Source organism: Scyliorhinus torazame, chromosome 3 (assembly GCF_047496885.1).
Source record: "Scyliorhinus torazame isolate Kashiwa2021f chromosome 3, sScyTor2.1, whole genome shotgun sequence".
NCBI classification, from domain to species: Eukaryota; Metazoa; Chordata; class Chondrichthyes; order Carcharhiniformes; family Scyliorhinidae; genus Scyliorhinus; species Scyliorhinus torazame.
This window is the reverse complement of record NC_092709.1, coordinates 63,639,920-63,655,768: the sequence shown is the minus strand read 5'-3', so window position 1 is coordinate 63,655,768 and position 15,849 is coordinate 63,639,920. Positions and strand designations below refer to the sequence as shown.

At 56.4% G+C, this 15,849-nt stretch overlaps 1 protein-coding gene across 1 annotated transcript in view; it reads left to right on the top strand.

Annotated features, from left to right (window-relative positions):
• The first annotated feature begins 1,021 nt into the window (after positions 1-1,021).
• LOC140408486 (interleukin-8-like) overlaps positions 1,022-15,849 on the top strand; it is a 59,550-nt gene continuing 44,722 nt past the window's right edge. The window contains exons 1-2 of the mRNA XM_072495739.1: positions 1,022-1,189; positions 4,927-5,062. Of these exons, the coding sequence (XP_072351840.1) occupies positions 1,126-1,189; positions 4,927-5,062 (200 nt within the window). The 5' untranslated portion in view covers positions 1,022-1,125. The remainder of the gene's footprint in view (positions 1,190-4,926; positions 5,063-15,849) is intronic.

Genomic DNA, 15,849 nt, shown 5'->3' with positions numbered 1-15,849 from the left:
AAGCAGCCTCCTCGTAGATACCTCCGCGCTATTACACCTATGTTTAGTCAACCGATATTTATGAAAGAGAAATCATAAATTCTCCGTAATCGGCGCGATGTCCGCCGACCGGCGCTAAAAACGGCGCAAACCAGTCTGGCATCGCGCCGCCCCAAAGGTGCAGAATCCTCCGAATCTTGAGCGGTCGAGCCCTAACCTTTAGGAGCTAGGCCCGCGCCGGGCTGATATCCGCCCCGCCAGCTGGCGGGAAAGGCCTTTGGTGCCCCGCCAGCTGGCGCGGAAATGACATTGCCGGGCAGCGCATGCGCGGGAGCGTCAGCGGCTGCTCACGGCATCCCCGCGCATGCGCAGTGGAGGGAGTTTCTTCCGCCTCTGCCATGGTGGAGACCGTGGCGAAGGTGGAAGGAAAAGAGTGCCCCCACGGCACAGGCCCGCCCGCGGATCGGTGGGCCCCGATCGCGGGCCAGGCCATCGTGGGGGCACCCCCCGGGGCCAGATCGCCCCGCGCCCCCCCCAGGACCCCGGAGCCCACCCGTGCCGCCTTGTCCCGCCGGTAAGAGAAGTGGTTTAATCCACGCCGGCGGGACAGGCATTCCAGCAGCGGGACTTCGGCCCATCCAGGCCGGGGAATTGCCGGGGGGGGCCCGCCAACCGGCGCGGCGCGATTCCCACCCCCGCCGAATCTCCGGTGCCGGAGAATTCGGCAACCGGCAGGGGCGGGATTTACGCCAGCCCCCGGCGATTCTCCGACCCGGCAGGGGGTCGGAGAATCTCGCCCCAATTTAACAAATGTGTTAAGAGTTTTTTGAAGAAATAAACCAGCCTCAGTGACAGATGGGACGTAAGGTTTGAAACTGAGCTTTGCCTCAGCAGAAACTGAGCTTTGTGTGGCCTGAGTGATCTCCAGAAAGTGTTCATTTTACAGATCGTTTGTCCGGGAAACAACTTTTTTTATCTGAATTAATCAATAATTAACACTCTGTTTGTTCCCTTTGATTTAAAGATTGTGCAAGTTCCTGTATTTAAGCCAAGCAATTCTGGTGATAACAGAACAGTTTGGAGTGAGGCGCAGTCTACAGCAGCACAATAGTGAACGAGTAAAGAACTTTCTGCAAGTAAATCACAATGAACAGTAAAATTACTGTCACCGTCATCGCTTTCTTCATACTGTACCTGTCACCAACGCAATGTAAGAAATCATTCTGAGAAGTGTATTGTATCTTTAACCATCATTTAGTCGTCTTACTCATCTAGTCATCTGCTCAGCTAGGGGCTGTGGCCAGGTTGCTCTTCACTGCACGGAAACATGGAGATGGCTTCATAGAGTCACATTTGTGTGTGTGTGCAATTGTGGTGTCTGGGTGTTTGTGTTTGTGAAGTTTATGTGTGTGCGTTTGAGTGTAGATGTGTGGTGTGTGTGTGTTTGGTGTGATTGTGGTTGTATGTGTGTGTGTGTATCTGACTCCACATGTGTGTGGTGCGTGTGTGTATCTGGTGTGTGTGGTTGTGTTTGTGTGTGGTATGTGTATATGTCTGTGTGTGTGTTGTGGTTTGTGTATATGTTTGTGTATATGTTTGTATATGTGTGTATTTGTGTGTGTGTTTATGTGTCTGTGTTTGAGTGTGTTTGTTTGAGTATGTGTTTGTTTGAGTGTGTGTTTCTGTCTATCTGTCTCCATGTGTTTCATGTTTATGCATGTGTGTTTGTGCCATTGTGTGTGTGTGTGTGTGTATGTATGTATGCGTGTGCTTGTTCGTAGTGTGTGTATATGTATTAAACTTAAAGAAAAAGTAATGTTTGTGTAAAGGCAAGTGGCAGGTCAGAAGATTGGAAAGAATAGAAAGAACAGCAAAGAATAACAAAAAGATTGGTAAGGAGGGAAAAACTAGAGTAATGGAAACAGATAATAAGAGTTACTATAGATATTTAAATGAGACAAGTGTTAACAACGTGAACATTGGGAACATTCTGGGGCTGGTTTAGCACACTGGGCTAAATCGCTGGCTTTGAAAGCAGACCAAGGCAGGCCAGCAGCACAGTTCAATTCCCGTACCAGCCTCCCCGAACAGGCGCCGGAATGTGGCGACTAGGGGCTTTTCACAGTAACTTCATTTGAAGCCTACTTGTGACAATCAGCGATTTTCATTTCATTGGTCCTATAGAACGTCTTGTCTGTGGATTTGATAATGGTGAGTTGGGTTATGGCAGATAAATTGAACCAATATTTTGCATCGGACATCACTATGGAGGATGTAAATGACATCCTCGAAACAGCTGTAAAACAGGAAATGGAAGGGAGGGAGGGAGGAACTCTGGAAAATGACAATAACCCGGGGAAGTGGTTTTGAACAAATTTGGTCTGTGAGCTGACAAATTCCCTGAATGTATGGACTTCGCCCTAAGATCTTAGAAGAAGTTACTAATGCGATAGCATTGATCTTGGAAGAAGTGGCTAATTAGATAGCATTGGTTTTAATTTTCCAAACTTCCCTAGTTTCAGGAAAGGTTCCATTCGATTGGATGTGTTATAGAATGTTATTATCGTGCATCTTCTTTTTAAATCCAATGCTGATGTTATCAGTAAGTGATGTGATGTCATTGGTGGTTGTTGTTGTCTGTGTATATCCACATTTATCTGCCATTAGTTTTAATTATATTCTGTTACTGTTATTTCGATGTTTAACTATCTGCTCCTGTTTTGAGTTCATACTGTACTTTAAATTCATAACATCTGTGAGAGGGAAAATGTTAGAATCTATTCTTAAAGATGTTATAGCAGGGCACTTGGAAAAATTCAATACAATCAGCTGGAGTCAACATAGTTTTGTGAAAGGGAAATCATGTTTAACCAACGTATTGAACTTCTTTGAAGGAATCACATATGCTGGGGATAAAAGGGAACTGATGGATTTATTATACTTTGTTTCCAGACAGCATTTGATAATGTGCCATATTACAGAAAATAAAAGCTCATGGCGCAGGGAGTAACATATTGGTATGGATTGAAGATTGGCTAGCTAACATAAAACAGTTGGCATAAATGGCTCTTTTTCTGGTTGGCAGGATGTGACGAATGCTGTGCCATAGTGATCGTCCTGGGGCCTCAACTTTTTACAATTTATATAAATGACTTGCATGAAGGGACTGAAGGTATTGTTGCTAAATTTACTGAGAACGCAAAGGTAGGTAGGAAAGTAAATTGTGAAGAGGACGTAAGGAGGTTACAAAGGGACTTAGATAGTTTCAGTGAGTGGGCAAAAATGGCAAATGGAGCATAATGTGGACAAATGAGAAATTGTCCATTTTGGCAGGAAGAATAAAAAAAGCATAGTATCTAAATGATGAGAGATTGCAGAACTTTGAGGTGCAGAGGGATCTGGGTGCCCTAGTGCATGAATCATAAAAGGCTAGTGTACAGAGGCAGCATGTCATTAGGAAATCTAGTAGAATATTTTCAATTCTTGTGAGGGGAGTTGGTTATAAAAGTAGCAAGGTTATGCTTCAGTTGTAAAGGGCATTGATCTGCAGTATTGTGTCCAGGAATGGTCTCCTTATCTAAGGAACAATGTAAATTAGCAGTTCAGAGAAGGTTTACTTGATTAATACCAGGAATAGGCAGGTTGGCTTGTGAATAAAGGCTGAAAAAGTTAAGTTTGTATCCATTAGAGTTTAGAAGGGGTGGCATGGTGGTGCTCTGGCTTGCGCTGTTGCCTCACAGTCCCAGGGACTCTTGTTTGACTCTGGCCTGGGGTCTGTCTGTGTGGAGTTTGCATGGTCTCTTCCTGTCTGCGTGGGTTCTCGCTGAGTTCGCTGGTTTCCTCCCACAGTCCTGAGACGTGCAGGTTTGGTGGATTTGCTACATTAAATTGCACCTTACTCTGTCTGAGTGCATGAATATTGACTATGCTTGATGTGGTGTAATGTCCCTCAAGCTATAAGCCTCTGGAGACAGACTCGCGATCTTTTCCAGGGCTAATTTGCTACAGAAACAGATGACAGTCTGACCTATGCACTGTCAACATGAGGAAAGGCTGAGAGAGAGTTCAGAAATATAGGAGGCGACTTGATCGACACAATCAAGATCTTGAGGGGTATTGACTGGGTGAATGTGCAGAGGGTGTTTTCTCTTGTCGGAGAATCTGGAACTAGGGGTCACTATTTAAAAATAAGGGATCACTCCTTTACAACAGACTCGAGGGGCCGAGTGGCCTACACCTGCTCCAAATTCAGTGTCACTTTGTAATGTGTTTAACTGCTTTCAAAGGGACTAAAGAATTCTGTACTGAGAGTTTACTTGCTCTGTTGTCATGGGGAATCTTGACAAAAATATAGCCCCCCCCCCCGCTGACAGCAGGATCCTCCGTTCCATCAGTCGACCAATGGGGTTTCACATCGTGGCCAGCCCATGCCATCGGGAAACCCGGCGACGTGGGTGCGCTGCCAGCAAAGCGGATGATCCCGCCGACAGAGATTTCCACTGATGAGCTTTTCGGAAACATTCAATTGTTACTATAGTCTTGTGACTTCAATGGGTGTGTAGGATAGAATAGGAGGAGGTAGGGGTTACAGGGTGATAAGGAGGAGGTAGTGGATTCAGAGGGTGGGAGGAGGTTGGGATGAGGGAGTTGAGGGGGCTGACAGGGGTGAGGGGGTGAAAGGGGTGAGGGGGGGGGGGGGGGACCTGGCTCTCTCGGCACCATCCCAGCTCTGTATCCATCTCCAGGTCGTCCCACCCTCCTGAAGATGAGAATCCCGTCCAGCTGCCCTGCTGGGATGGAAGTGGGATAGAGGGAACGGGAAAGCTCCTGACTTCCCATTTCCACCTCCATGATGAAAACATCATCAAAAACAGATAAATGGATACTTCTGTGAAATGAAAATACTTCCAACAATGTTTAAGTGTGTGTAATCTTTTCCTGTTACAGGCACACTTACCATAAGGTCGAGAGTGGAGCCACGTTGCCAGTGTATCAACTACGTTTCTGAACCCATCAATCCATGCAGAATGAAAGATATTGAAATACTTCCAATTAGTCCCCATTGTTCACAGGTAGAAGTGATGTAAGTCTTATTGACCAACTAACTGTTTGTGAATATACAATATCCTAGTATTTATAAAGGATCAATATGTTTATTTCCCATTGTTTGTGGGTAGCCCGGTGGCAGGAACAATCCAATGAGTCATCAGGTGGGGATTGGAACAGGATCCCAAGACATGAAGGAGTCAAGAGAGAGAAGACCAACTCTGCAGAAGAATAATTTTATGTTGGAATGTTCTCAAAGTAGGAACCAAGGTTTTTATTGGAATCAGTTTGATACCAATTGAGAGCCGGGAAGGGTAAAGGTGTCAGTATGGGATGAGCGAAGGTGTTCGTCGGTTCAGGCCAAGAATGTACATTTCCTGGGGGCTGAGTTAAGGACTCAAATGGAGACAGGAACTGGACAGAGTAACATGGCTGCTATAGAAACTGGGGCTCTCTGGATTGTTACCAATATTGCACAATCTGAAATGTAGCAAGTTCCCTTCCCCACTGACAGAAAAGCAAAATACTGCAGTCATTGAAAATCTGAAATACAACAGAAAATACCAGAAAGACAGAGAAACAGGTCTCTTTTCTGGAAGTGCTACTGAGGCACTGAACAGGTCACTGATGGGTCTTTCCCTGGGTTCACGGACCCAGAGACCAGCAGCTCTCCTGTACTCAGCTGCTCCACCAGGGAAGCACTGGCTGCTGCTGGTACAGCATCTACCCAGGCCTCAGATCAAAGGGAGGCCCAGGTACAGGTATGGATGGCAGTGCAGTGTTTGCAGCAGGGGGGGGGTCTTGGGGAGGGGACTGACTTCAGGAGCAGACCATTGAGCTTGCTCCACCATTCAATAAGATTCTTGACTGATCGGATGGGATAATGCACAACTCCACTTTCCTGCTTTATGCCCATAACCCTTGATTCCTTTACTTATTATAAACCTGTCTATCACAGCTGTGAACATACTGAACGACCCAACACCTACAGCTCTCTGCAGTAAAGAATTCCACAGATTCACTACCCTCTGACAGAAATAATCCGCATCTCTGTCTAACCCCATTTTATTATACTGCACCTGCCACGATGTGATTTTCACCACTCTCCCTTCCTGATGCCGGGTCCCTCAATCAGGCACAGAGTGCCTTTCAACATGTCACCCGCCCACTGGGAGTCTGGAAGCAAAAATGCCAGGGTTTGATCTTCCCTGCACAGCGAGCCCCCACCAGTACTGACTTAATACCAGCAGTGAAAGCCTGCGGCCCTTAAGGGGACATTAATTAATTGGGCCTCAATTGTTGGCGGTATGGGAAGGCCGTCAACGGACTTTCTCTCCATGGTCTTAATCTAGGTGGGGATGATCGGGTCCTTGCTTGCCACTTTCCAGTCCAATTAAATGACCCGACATCGAACGCGTCACGCAGCGAGATTCTGCCCAATATGTCAGATCAATGACCTTTCATCAGAGATGGAGAACGCTTCATAGGCATAAAGACATAGAATTTGCAGTGCTGAAGGAGGCCAATTGGCCCATCGAGTCTGCATCAACTGATTATCCCGGGCCCCACTCTCCGCTCCGGCTCACTCTTTATTCCGGACCCCTCTCCAGTTCACTGTTTATCCCGGGCCCCACTCTCCGCTCCGGCTCACTCTTTATTCCGGACCCCTCTCCAGTTCACTGTTTATCCCGGGCCCCACTCTCCGGCTCACTGTTTATCCCGGGCCCCACTCTCCGGCTCACTGTTTATCCCGGGCCCAACTCTCCGGCTCACTGTTTATCCCGGGCCCCACTCTCCGGCTCACTGTTTATCCCGGGCCCCACTCTCCGGCTCACTGTTTATCCCGGGCCCCACTCTCCGGCTCACTGTTTATCCCGGGCCCCGCTCTCCGGCTCACTGTTTATCCCGGGCCCAGCTCTCCGGCTCACTGTTTGTCCCGGGCCCCACTCCCCGGCTCACTGTTTATCCCGGGCCCCACTCTCCGGCTCACTGTTTATCCCGGGCCCCACTCTCCGGCTCACTGTTTATCCCGGGCCCCACTCTCCGGCTCACTGTTTATCCCGGGCCCCACTCTCCGGCTCACTGTTTATCCCGGGCCCCGCTCTCTGGCTCACTGTTTATCCCGGACCCCACTCTCCGGGTCACTGTTTATCCCGGGCCCCACTCTCCGTCTCACTGTTTATCCCGGGCCACGCTCTCCGGCTCACTGATTATCCTGGGCCCCTCTCTCCGGCTCACTGTTTATCGCGGACCCCACTCTCCGGCTCACTGTTTGTTCCGGGCCCCACTCTCCGGCTCACTGTTTATCCCGGGCCCCACTCTCCGGCTCACTGTTTATCCCGGGCCCCACTCTCTGGCTCACTGTTTATCCCAGGCCCCACTCCCCGGCTCACTGTTTATCCCGCGCCTCACTCTCCGGCTCACTGTTTATCCCGGGCCCCACTCTCCGGCTCACTGTTTATCGCGGACCCCACTCTCCGGCTCACTGTTTGTCCCGGGCCCCACTCTCCGGCTCACTGTTTATCCCGGGCCCGAATCTCCGGCTCACTGTTTATCCCGGGCCCGAATCTCCGGCTCACAGTTTATCCCGGGCCCAAATCTCCGGCTCACTGTTTATCGGGGGCCCCGCTCTCCGGCTCACTATTTATCGGGGGCCCCGCTCTCCGGCTCACTGTTTATCCCGGCCCCACACTCCGGCTCACTGTTTATCCCGGGTCCCGCTCTCCGGCTCACTGTTTATCCCAGGCCCCACTCTCCGGCTCACTGTTTATCCCGGGCCCCACTCTCCGGGTCACTGTTTATCCTGGGCCCCAATCTCTGGCTCACTGATTATCCCGGGCCCCACTCTCCGGTTCAGTTTTTATCCTGGGCCCTGCTCTCCGGCTCTCTGTCTATCCCGGGCCCCACTCTTCGGCTCACTGTTTATCCCGGCCCCACACTCCGGCTCACTGTTTATCCCGGGCCCCACTCTCCGGCTCACTGTTAATCCCGTGCCCCACTCTCCGGCTCACTGTTTATCCGGGGCCCCGCTCTCCGGCTCACTGTTTATCCCAGGCCCCACTCTCCGCCCCGGCTCACTCTTTATTCCGGACCCCTCTCCGGCTCACTGTTTATCCGGGGCCCTGCTCTCCGGGTCACTGTTTATCCCGGGCCACGCTCTCCGGCTCACTGTTTGTCCCGGGCCCCACTCTCCGGGTCACTGTTTATCCCGGGCCCCGCTCTCCGGGTCACTGTTTATCCGGGGCCCCGCTCTCCAGCTCACTGTTTATCCCGGGCCCCGCTCTCCGTCTCACTGTTTGTCCCGGGCCCCACTCTCCTGCTCACTGTTTATCCCGGGCCTCACTCTCCGGCTCACTGTTTATCCCGGGCCCCACTCTCCGGCTCACTGTTTATCCCAGGGCCCACTCTCCGGCTCACTGTTTATCCCGGGCCCCGCTCTCCGGCTCACTGTTTATCCCGGGCCCCACTCTCCTGCTCACTGTCTATCCCGGGCCCCACTCTCCCGCTCACTGTTTATCCCAGGCCCCGCTCTCCGGCTCTCTGTTTATCCCAGGCCCCGCTCTCCGGCTCACTGTTTATCCCGGGCCCCACTGTCCGGGTCACTGTTTATCTCGGGACCCGCTCTCCGGCTCACTGTTTATCCCGGGCCACACTCTCCGACTCACTGTTTATTCCGGGCCCAACTCTCCGGCTCACTGTTTATCCCGGGCCCCACTCTCCGACTCACTGTTTATCCCGGGCCCCACTCTCCGGCTCACTGTTTATCCCGGGCCCCGCTCTCCTGCTCACTGTTTATCCCGGGCCCCACTCTCCGGCTCACTGTTTATCCCGGGCCCCACTCTCCGGCTCACTGTTTATCCCGGGCCCCACTCTCCGGCTCACTGTTTATCCCGGGCCCCGCTCTCCGGCTCACTGTTTATCCCGGGCCCAGCTCTCCGGCTCACTGTTTGTCCCGGGCCCCACTCCCCGGCTCACTGTTTATCCCGGGCCCCACTCTCCGGCTCACTGTTTATCCCGGGCCCCACTCTCCGGCTCACTGTTTATCCCGGGCCCCACTCTCCGGCTCACTGTTTATCCCGGGCCCCACTCTCCGGCTCACTGTTTATCCCGGGCCCCGCTCTCTGGCTCACTGTTTATCCCGGACCCCACTCTCCGGGTCACTGTTTATCCCGGGCCCCACTCTCCGTCTCACTGTTTATCCCGGGCCACGCTCTCCGGCTCACTGTTTATCCTGGGCCCCTCTCTCCGGCTCACTGTTTATCGCGGACCCCACTCTCCGGCTCACTGTTTGTTCCGGGCCCCACTCTCCGGCTCACTGTTTATCCCGGGCCCAACTCTCCGGCTCACTGTTTATCCCGGGCCCCACTCTCCGGCTCACTGTTTATCCCGGGCCCCACTCTCCGGCTCACTGTTTATCCCGGGCCCCACTCTCCGGCTCACTGTTTATCCCGGGCCCCGCTCTCCGGCTCACTGTTTATCCCGGGCCCAGCTCTCCGGCTCACTGTTTGTCCCGGGCCCCACTCCCCGGCTCACTGTTTATCCCGGGCCCCACTCTCCGGCTCACTGTTTATCCCGGGCCCCACTCTCCGGCTCACTGTTTATCCCGGGCCCCACTCTCCGGCTCACTGTTTATCCCGGGCCCCACTCTCCGGCTCACTGTTTATCCCGGGCCCCGCTCTCTGGCTCACTGTTTATCCCGGACCCCACTCTCCGGGTCACTGTTTATCCCGGGCCCCACTCTCCGTCTCACTGTTTATCCCGGGCCACGCTCTCCGGCTCACTGTTTATCCTGGGCCCCTCTCTCCGGCTCACTGTTTATCGCGGACCCCACTCTCCGGCTCACTGTTTGTTCCGGGCCCCACTCTCCGGCTCACTGTTTATCCCGGGCCCCACTCTCCGGCTCACTGTTTATCCCGGGCCCCACTCTCTGGCTCACTGTTTATCCCAGGCCCCACTCCCCGGCTCACTGTTTATCCCGCGCCTCACTCTCCGGCTCACTGTTTATCCCGGGCCCCACTCTCCGGCTCACTGTTTATCGCGGACCCCACTCTCCGGCTCACTGTTTGTCCCGGGCCCCACTCTCCGGCTCACTGTTTATCCCGGGCCCGAATCTCCGGCTCACTGTTTATCCCGGGCCCAAATCTCCGGCTCACAGTTTATCCCGGGCCCAAATCTCCGGCTCACTGTTTATCGGGGGCCCCGCTCTCCGGCTCACTATTTATCGGGGGCCCCGCTCTCCGGCTCACTGTTTATCCCGGCACCACACTCCGGCTCACTGTTTATCCCGGGTCCCGCTCTCCGGCTCACTGTTTATCCCAGGCCCCACTCTCCGGCTCACTGTTTATCCCGGGCCCCGCTCTCCGGCTCACTGTTTATCCCAGGCCCCACTCTCCGCCCCGGCTCACTCTTTATTCCGGACCCCTCTCCGGCTCACTGTTTATCCGGGGCCCTGCTCTCCGGGTCACTGTTTATCCCGGGCCACGCTCTCCGGCTCACTGTTTGTCCCGGGCCCCACTCTCCGGGTCACTGTTTATCCCGGGCCCCGCTCTCCGGGTCACTGTTTATCCGGGGCCCCGCTCTCCAGCTCACTGTTTATCCCGGGCCCCGCTCTCCGTCTCACTGTTTGTCCCGGGCCCCACTCTCCTGCTCACTGTTTATCCCGGGCCTCACTCTCCGGCTCACTGTTTATCCCGGGCCCCACTCTCCGGCTCACTGTTTATCCCAGGGCCCACTCTTCGGCTCACTGTTTATCCCGGGCCCCGCTCTCCGGCTCACTGTTTATCCCGGGCCCCACTCTCCTGCTCACTGTCTATCCCGGGCCCCACTCTCCCGCTCACTGTTTATCCCAGGCCCCGCTCTCCGGCTCTCTGTTTATCCCAGGCCCCGCTCTCCGGCTCACTGTTTATCCCGGGCCCCACTGTCCGGGTCACTGTTTATCCCGGGCCACACTCTCCTGCTCACTGTTTATCCCGGGCCTCACTCTCCGGCTCACTGTTTATCCCGGGCCCCACTCTCCGGCTCACTGTTTATCCCAGGGCCCACTCTCCGGCTCACTGTTTATCCCGGGCCCCGCTCTCCGGCTCACTGTTTATCCCGGGCCCCACTCTCCTGCTCACTGTCTATCCCGGGCCCCACTCTCCCGCTCACTGCTTATCCCAGGCCCCGCTCTCCGGCTCTCTGTTTATCCCAGGCCCCGCTCTCCGGCTCACTGTTTGTCCCGGGCCCCACTCCCCGGCTCACTGTTTATCCCGGGCCCCACTCTCCGGCTCACTGTTTATCCCGGGCCCCACTCTCCGGCTCACTGTTTATCCCGGGCCCCACTCTCCGGCACACTGTTTATCCCGGGCCCCACTCTCCGGCTCACTGTTTATCCCGGGCCCCGCTCTCTGGCTCACTGTTTATCCCGGACCCCACTCTCCGGGTCACTGTTTATCCCGGGCCCCACTCTCCGTCTCACTGTTTATCCCGGGCCACGCTCTCCGGCTCACTGTTTATCCTGGGCCCCTCTCTCCGGCTCACTGTTTATCGCGGACCCCACTCTCCGGCTCACTGTTTGTTCCGGGCCCCACTCTCCGGCTCACTGTTTATCCCGGGCCCAACTCTCCGGCTCACTGTTTATCCCGGGCCCCACTCTCCGGCTCACTGTTTATCCCGGGCCCCACTCTCCGGCTCACTGTTTATCCCGGGCCCCGCTCTCCGGCTCACTGTTTATCCCGGGCCCAGCTCTCCGGCTCACTGTTTGTCCCGGGCCCCACTCCCCGGCTCACTGTTTATCCCGGGCCCCACTCTCCGGCTCACTGTTTATCCCGGGCCCCACTCTCCGGCTCACTGTTTATCCCGGGCCCCACTCTCCGGCTCACTGTTTATCCCGGGCCCCACTCTCCGGCTCACTGTTTATCCCGGGCCCCGCTCTCTGGCTCACTGTTTATCCCGGACCCCACTCTCCGGGTCACTGTTTATCCCGGGCCCCACTCTCCGTCTCACTGTTTATCCCGGGCCACGCTCTCCGGCTCACTGTTTATCCTGGGCCCCTCTCTCCGGCTCACTGTTTATCGCGGACCCCACTCTCCGGCTCACTGTTTGTTCCGGGCCCCACTCTCCGGCTCACTGTTTATCCCGGGCCCCACTCTCCGGCTCACTGTTTATCCCGGGCCCCACTCTCTGGCTCACTGTTTATCCCAGGCCCCACTCCCCGGCTCACTGTTTATCCCGCGCCTCACTCTCCGGCTCACTGTTTATCCCGGGCCCCACTCTCCGGCTCACTGTTTATCGCGGACCCCACTCTCCGGCTCACTGTTTGTCCCGGGCCCCACTCTCCGGCTCACTGTTTATCCCGGGCCCGAATCTCCGGCTCACTGTTTATCCCGGGCCCAAATCTCCGGCTCACAGTTTATCCCGGGCCCCTCTCTCCGGCTCACTGTTTATCGCGGACCCCACTCTCCGGCTCACTGTTTGTTCCGGGCCCCACTCTCCGGCTCACTGTTTATCCCGGGCCCAACTCTCCGGCTCACTGTTTATCCCGGGCCCCACTCTCCGGCTCACTGTTTATCCCGGGCCCCACTCTCCGGCTCACTGTTTATCCCGGGCCCCACTCTCCGGCTCACTGTTTATCCCGGGCCCCGCTCTCCGGCTCACTGTTTATCCCGGGCCCAGCTCTCCGGCTCACTGTTTGTCCCGGGCCCCACTCCCCGGCTCACTGTTTATCCCGGGCCCCACTCTCCGGCTCACTGTTTATCCCGGGCCCCACTCTCCGGCTCACTGTTTATCCCGGGCCCCACTCTCCGGCTCACTGTTTATCCCGGGCCCCACTCTCCGGCTCACTGTTTATCCCGGGCCCCGCTCTCTGGCTCACTGTTTATCACGGACCCCACTCTCCGGGTCACTGTTTATCCCGGGCCCCACTCTCCGTCTCACTGTTTATCCCGGGCCACGCTCTCCGGCTCACTGTTTATCCTGGGCCCCTCTCTCCGGCTCACTGTTTATCGCGGACCCCACTCTCCGGCTCACTGTTTGTTCCGGGCCCCACTCTCCGGCTCACTGTTTATCCCGGGCCCCACTCTCCGGCTCACTGTTTATCCCGGGCCCCACTCTCTGGCTCACTGTTTATCCCAGGCCCCACTCCCCGGCTCACTGTTTATCCCGCGCCTCACTCTCCGGCTCACTGTTTATCCCGGGCCCCACTCTCCGGCTCACTGTTTATCGCGGACCCCACTCTCCGGCTCACTGTTTGTCCCGGGCCCCACTCTCCGGCTCACTGTTTATCCCGGGCCCGAATCTCCGGCTCACTGTTTATCCCGGGCCCAAATCTCCGGCTCACAGTTTATCCCGGGCCCAAATCTCCGGCTCACTGTTTATCGGGGGCCCCGCTCTCCGGCTCACTATTTATCGGGGGCCCCGCTCTCCGGCTCACTGTTTATCCCGGCACCACACTCCGGCTCACTGTTTATCCCGGGTCCCGCTCTCCGGCTCACTGTTTATCCCAGGCCCCACTCTCCGGCTCACTGTTTATCCCGGGCCCCGCTCTCCGGCTCACTGTTTATCCCAGGCCCCACTCTCCGCCCCGGCTCACTCTTTATTCCGGACCCCTCTCCGGCTCACTGTTTATCCGGGGCCCTGCTCTCCGGGTCACTGTTTATCCCGGGCCACGCTCTCCGGCTCACTGTTTGTCCCGGGCCCCACTCTCCGGGTCACTGTTTATCCCGGGCCCCGCTCTCCGGGTCACTGTTTATCCGGGGCCCCGCTCTCCAGCTCACTGTTTATCCCGGGCCCCGCTCTCCGTCTCACTGTTTGTCCCGGGCCCCACTCTCCTGCTCACTGTTTATCCCGGGCCTCACTCTCCGGCTCACTGTTTATCCCGGGCCCCACTCTCCGGCTCACTGTTTATCCCAGGGCCCACTCTTCGGCTCACTGTTTATCCCGGGCCCCGCTCTCCGGCTCACTGTTTATCCCGGGCCCCACTCTCCTGCTCACTGTCTATCCCGGGCCCCACTCTCCCGCTCACTGTTTATCCCAGGCCCCGCTCTCCGGCTCTCTGTTTATCCCAGGCCCCGCTCTCCGGCTCACTGTTTATCCCGGGCCCCACTGTCCGGGTCACTGTTTATCCCGGGCCACACTCTCCTGCTCACTGTTTATCCCGGGCCTCACTCTCCGGCTCACTGTTTATCCCGGGCCCCACTCTCCGGCTCACTGTTTATCCCAGGGCCCACTCTCCGGCTCACTGTTTATCCCGGGCCCCGCTCTCCGGCTCACTGTTTATCCCGGGCCCCACTCTCCTGCTCACTGTCTATCCCGGGCCCCACTCTCCCGCTCACTGCTTATCCCAGGCCCCGCTCTCCGGCTCTCTGTTTATCCCAGGCCCCGCTCTCCGGCTCACTGTTTGTCCCGGGCCCCACTCCCCGGCTCACTGTTTATCCCGGGCCCCACTCTCCGGCTCTCTGTTTATCCCAGGCCCCGCTCTCCGGCTCACTGTTTATCCCGGGCCCCACTGTCCGGGTCACTGTTTATCTCGGGACCCGCTCTCCGGCTCACTGTTTATCCCGGGCCACACTCTCCGACTCACTGTTTATTCCGGGCCCCACTCTCCGGCTCACTGTTTATCCCGGGCCCCACTCTCCGACTCACTGTTTATCCCGGGCCCCACTCTCCGGCTCACTGTTTATCCCGGGCCCCGCTCTCCTGCTCACTGTTTATCCCGGGCCACACTCTCCGACTCACTGTTTATTCCGGGCCCCACTGTCCGGGTCACTGTTTATCTCGGGACCCGCTCTCCGGCTCACTGTTTATCCCGGGCCACACTCTCCGACTCACTGTTTATTCCGGGCCCCACTCTCCGGCTCACTGTTTATCCCGGGCCCCACTCTCCGACTCACTGTTTATCCCGGGCCCCACTCTCCGGCTCACTGTTTATCCCGGGCCCCGCTCTCCTGCTCACTGTTTATCCCGGGCCCCACTCTCCGGCTCACTGTTTATCCCGGGCCCCACTCTCCGGCTCACTGTTTATCCCGGGCCCCGCTCTCTGGCTCACTGTTTATCCCGGACCCCACTCTCCGGGTCACTGTTTATCCCGGGCCCCACTCTCCGTCTCACTGTTTATCCCGGGCCACGCTCTCCGGCTCACTGTTTATCCTGGGCCCCTCTCTCCGGCTCACTGTTTATCGCGGACCCCACTCTCCGGCTCACTGTTTGTTCCGGGCCCCACTCTCCGGCTCACTGTTTATCCCGGGCCCCACTCTCCGGCTCACTGTTTATCCCGGGCCCCACTCTCTGGCTCACTGTTTATCCCAGGCCCCACTCCCCGGCTCACTGTTTATCCCGCGCCTCACTCTCCGGCTCACTGTTTATCCCGGGCCCCACTCTCCGGCTCACTGTTTATCGCGGACCCCACTCTCCGGCTCACTGTTTGTCCCGGGCCCCACTCTCCGGCTCACTGTTTATCCCGGGCCCGAATCTCCGGCTCACTGTTTATCCCGGGCCCAAATCTCCGGCTCACAGTTTATCCCGGGCCCAAATCTCCGGCTCACTGTTTATCGGGGGCCCCGCTCTCCGGCTCACTATTTATCGGGGGCCCCGCTCTCCGGCTCACTGTTTATCCCGGCACCACACTCCGGCTCACTGTTTATCCCGGGTCCCGCTCTCCGGCTCACTGTTTATCCCAGGCCCCACTCTCCGGCTCACTGTTTATCCCGGGCCCCGCTCTCCGGCTCACTGTTTATCCCAGGCCCCACTCTCCGCCCCGGCTCACTCTTTATTCCGGACCCCTCTCCGGCTCACTGTTTATCCGGGGCCCTGCTCTCCGGGTCACTGTTTATCCCGGGCCACGCTCTC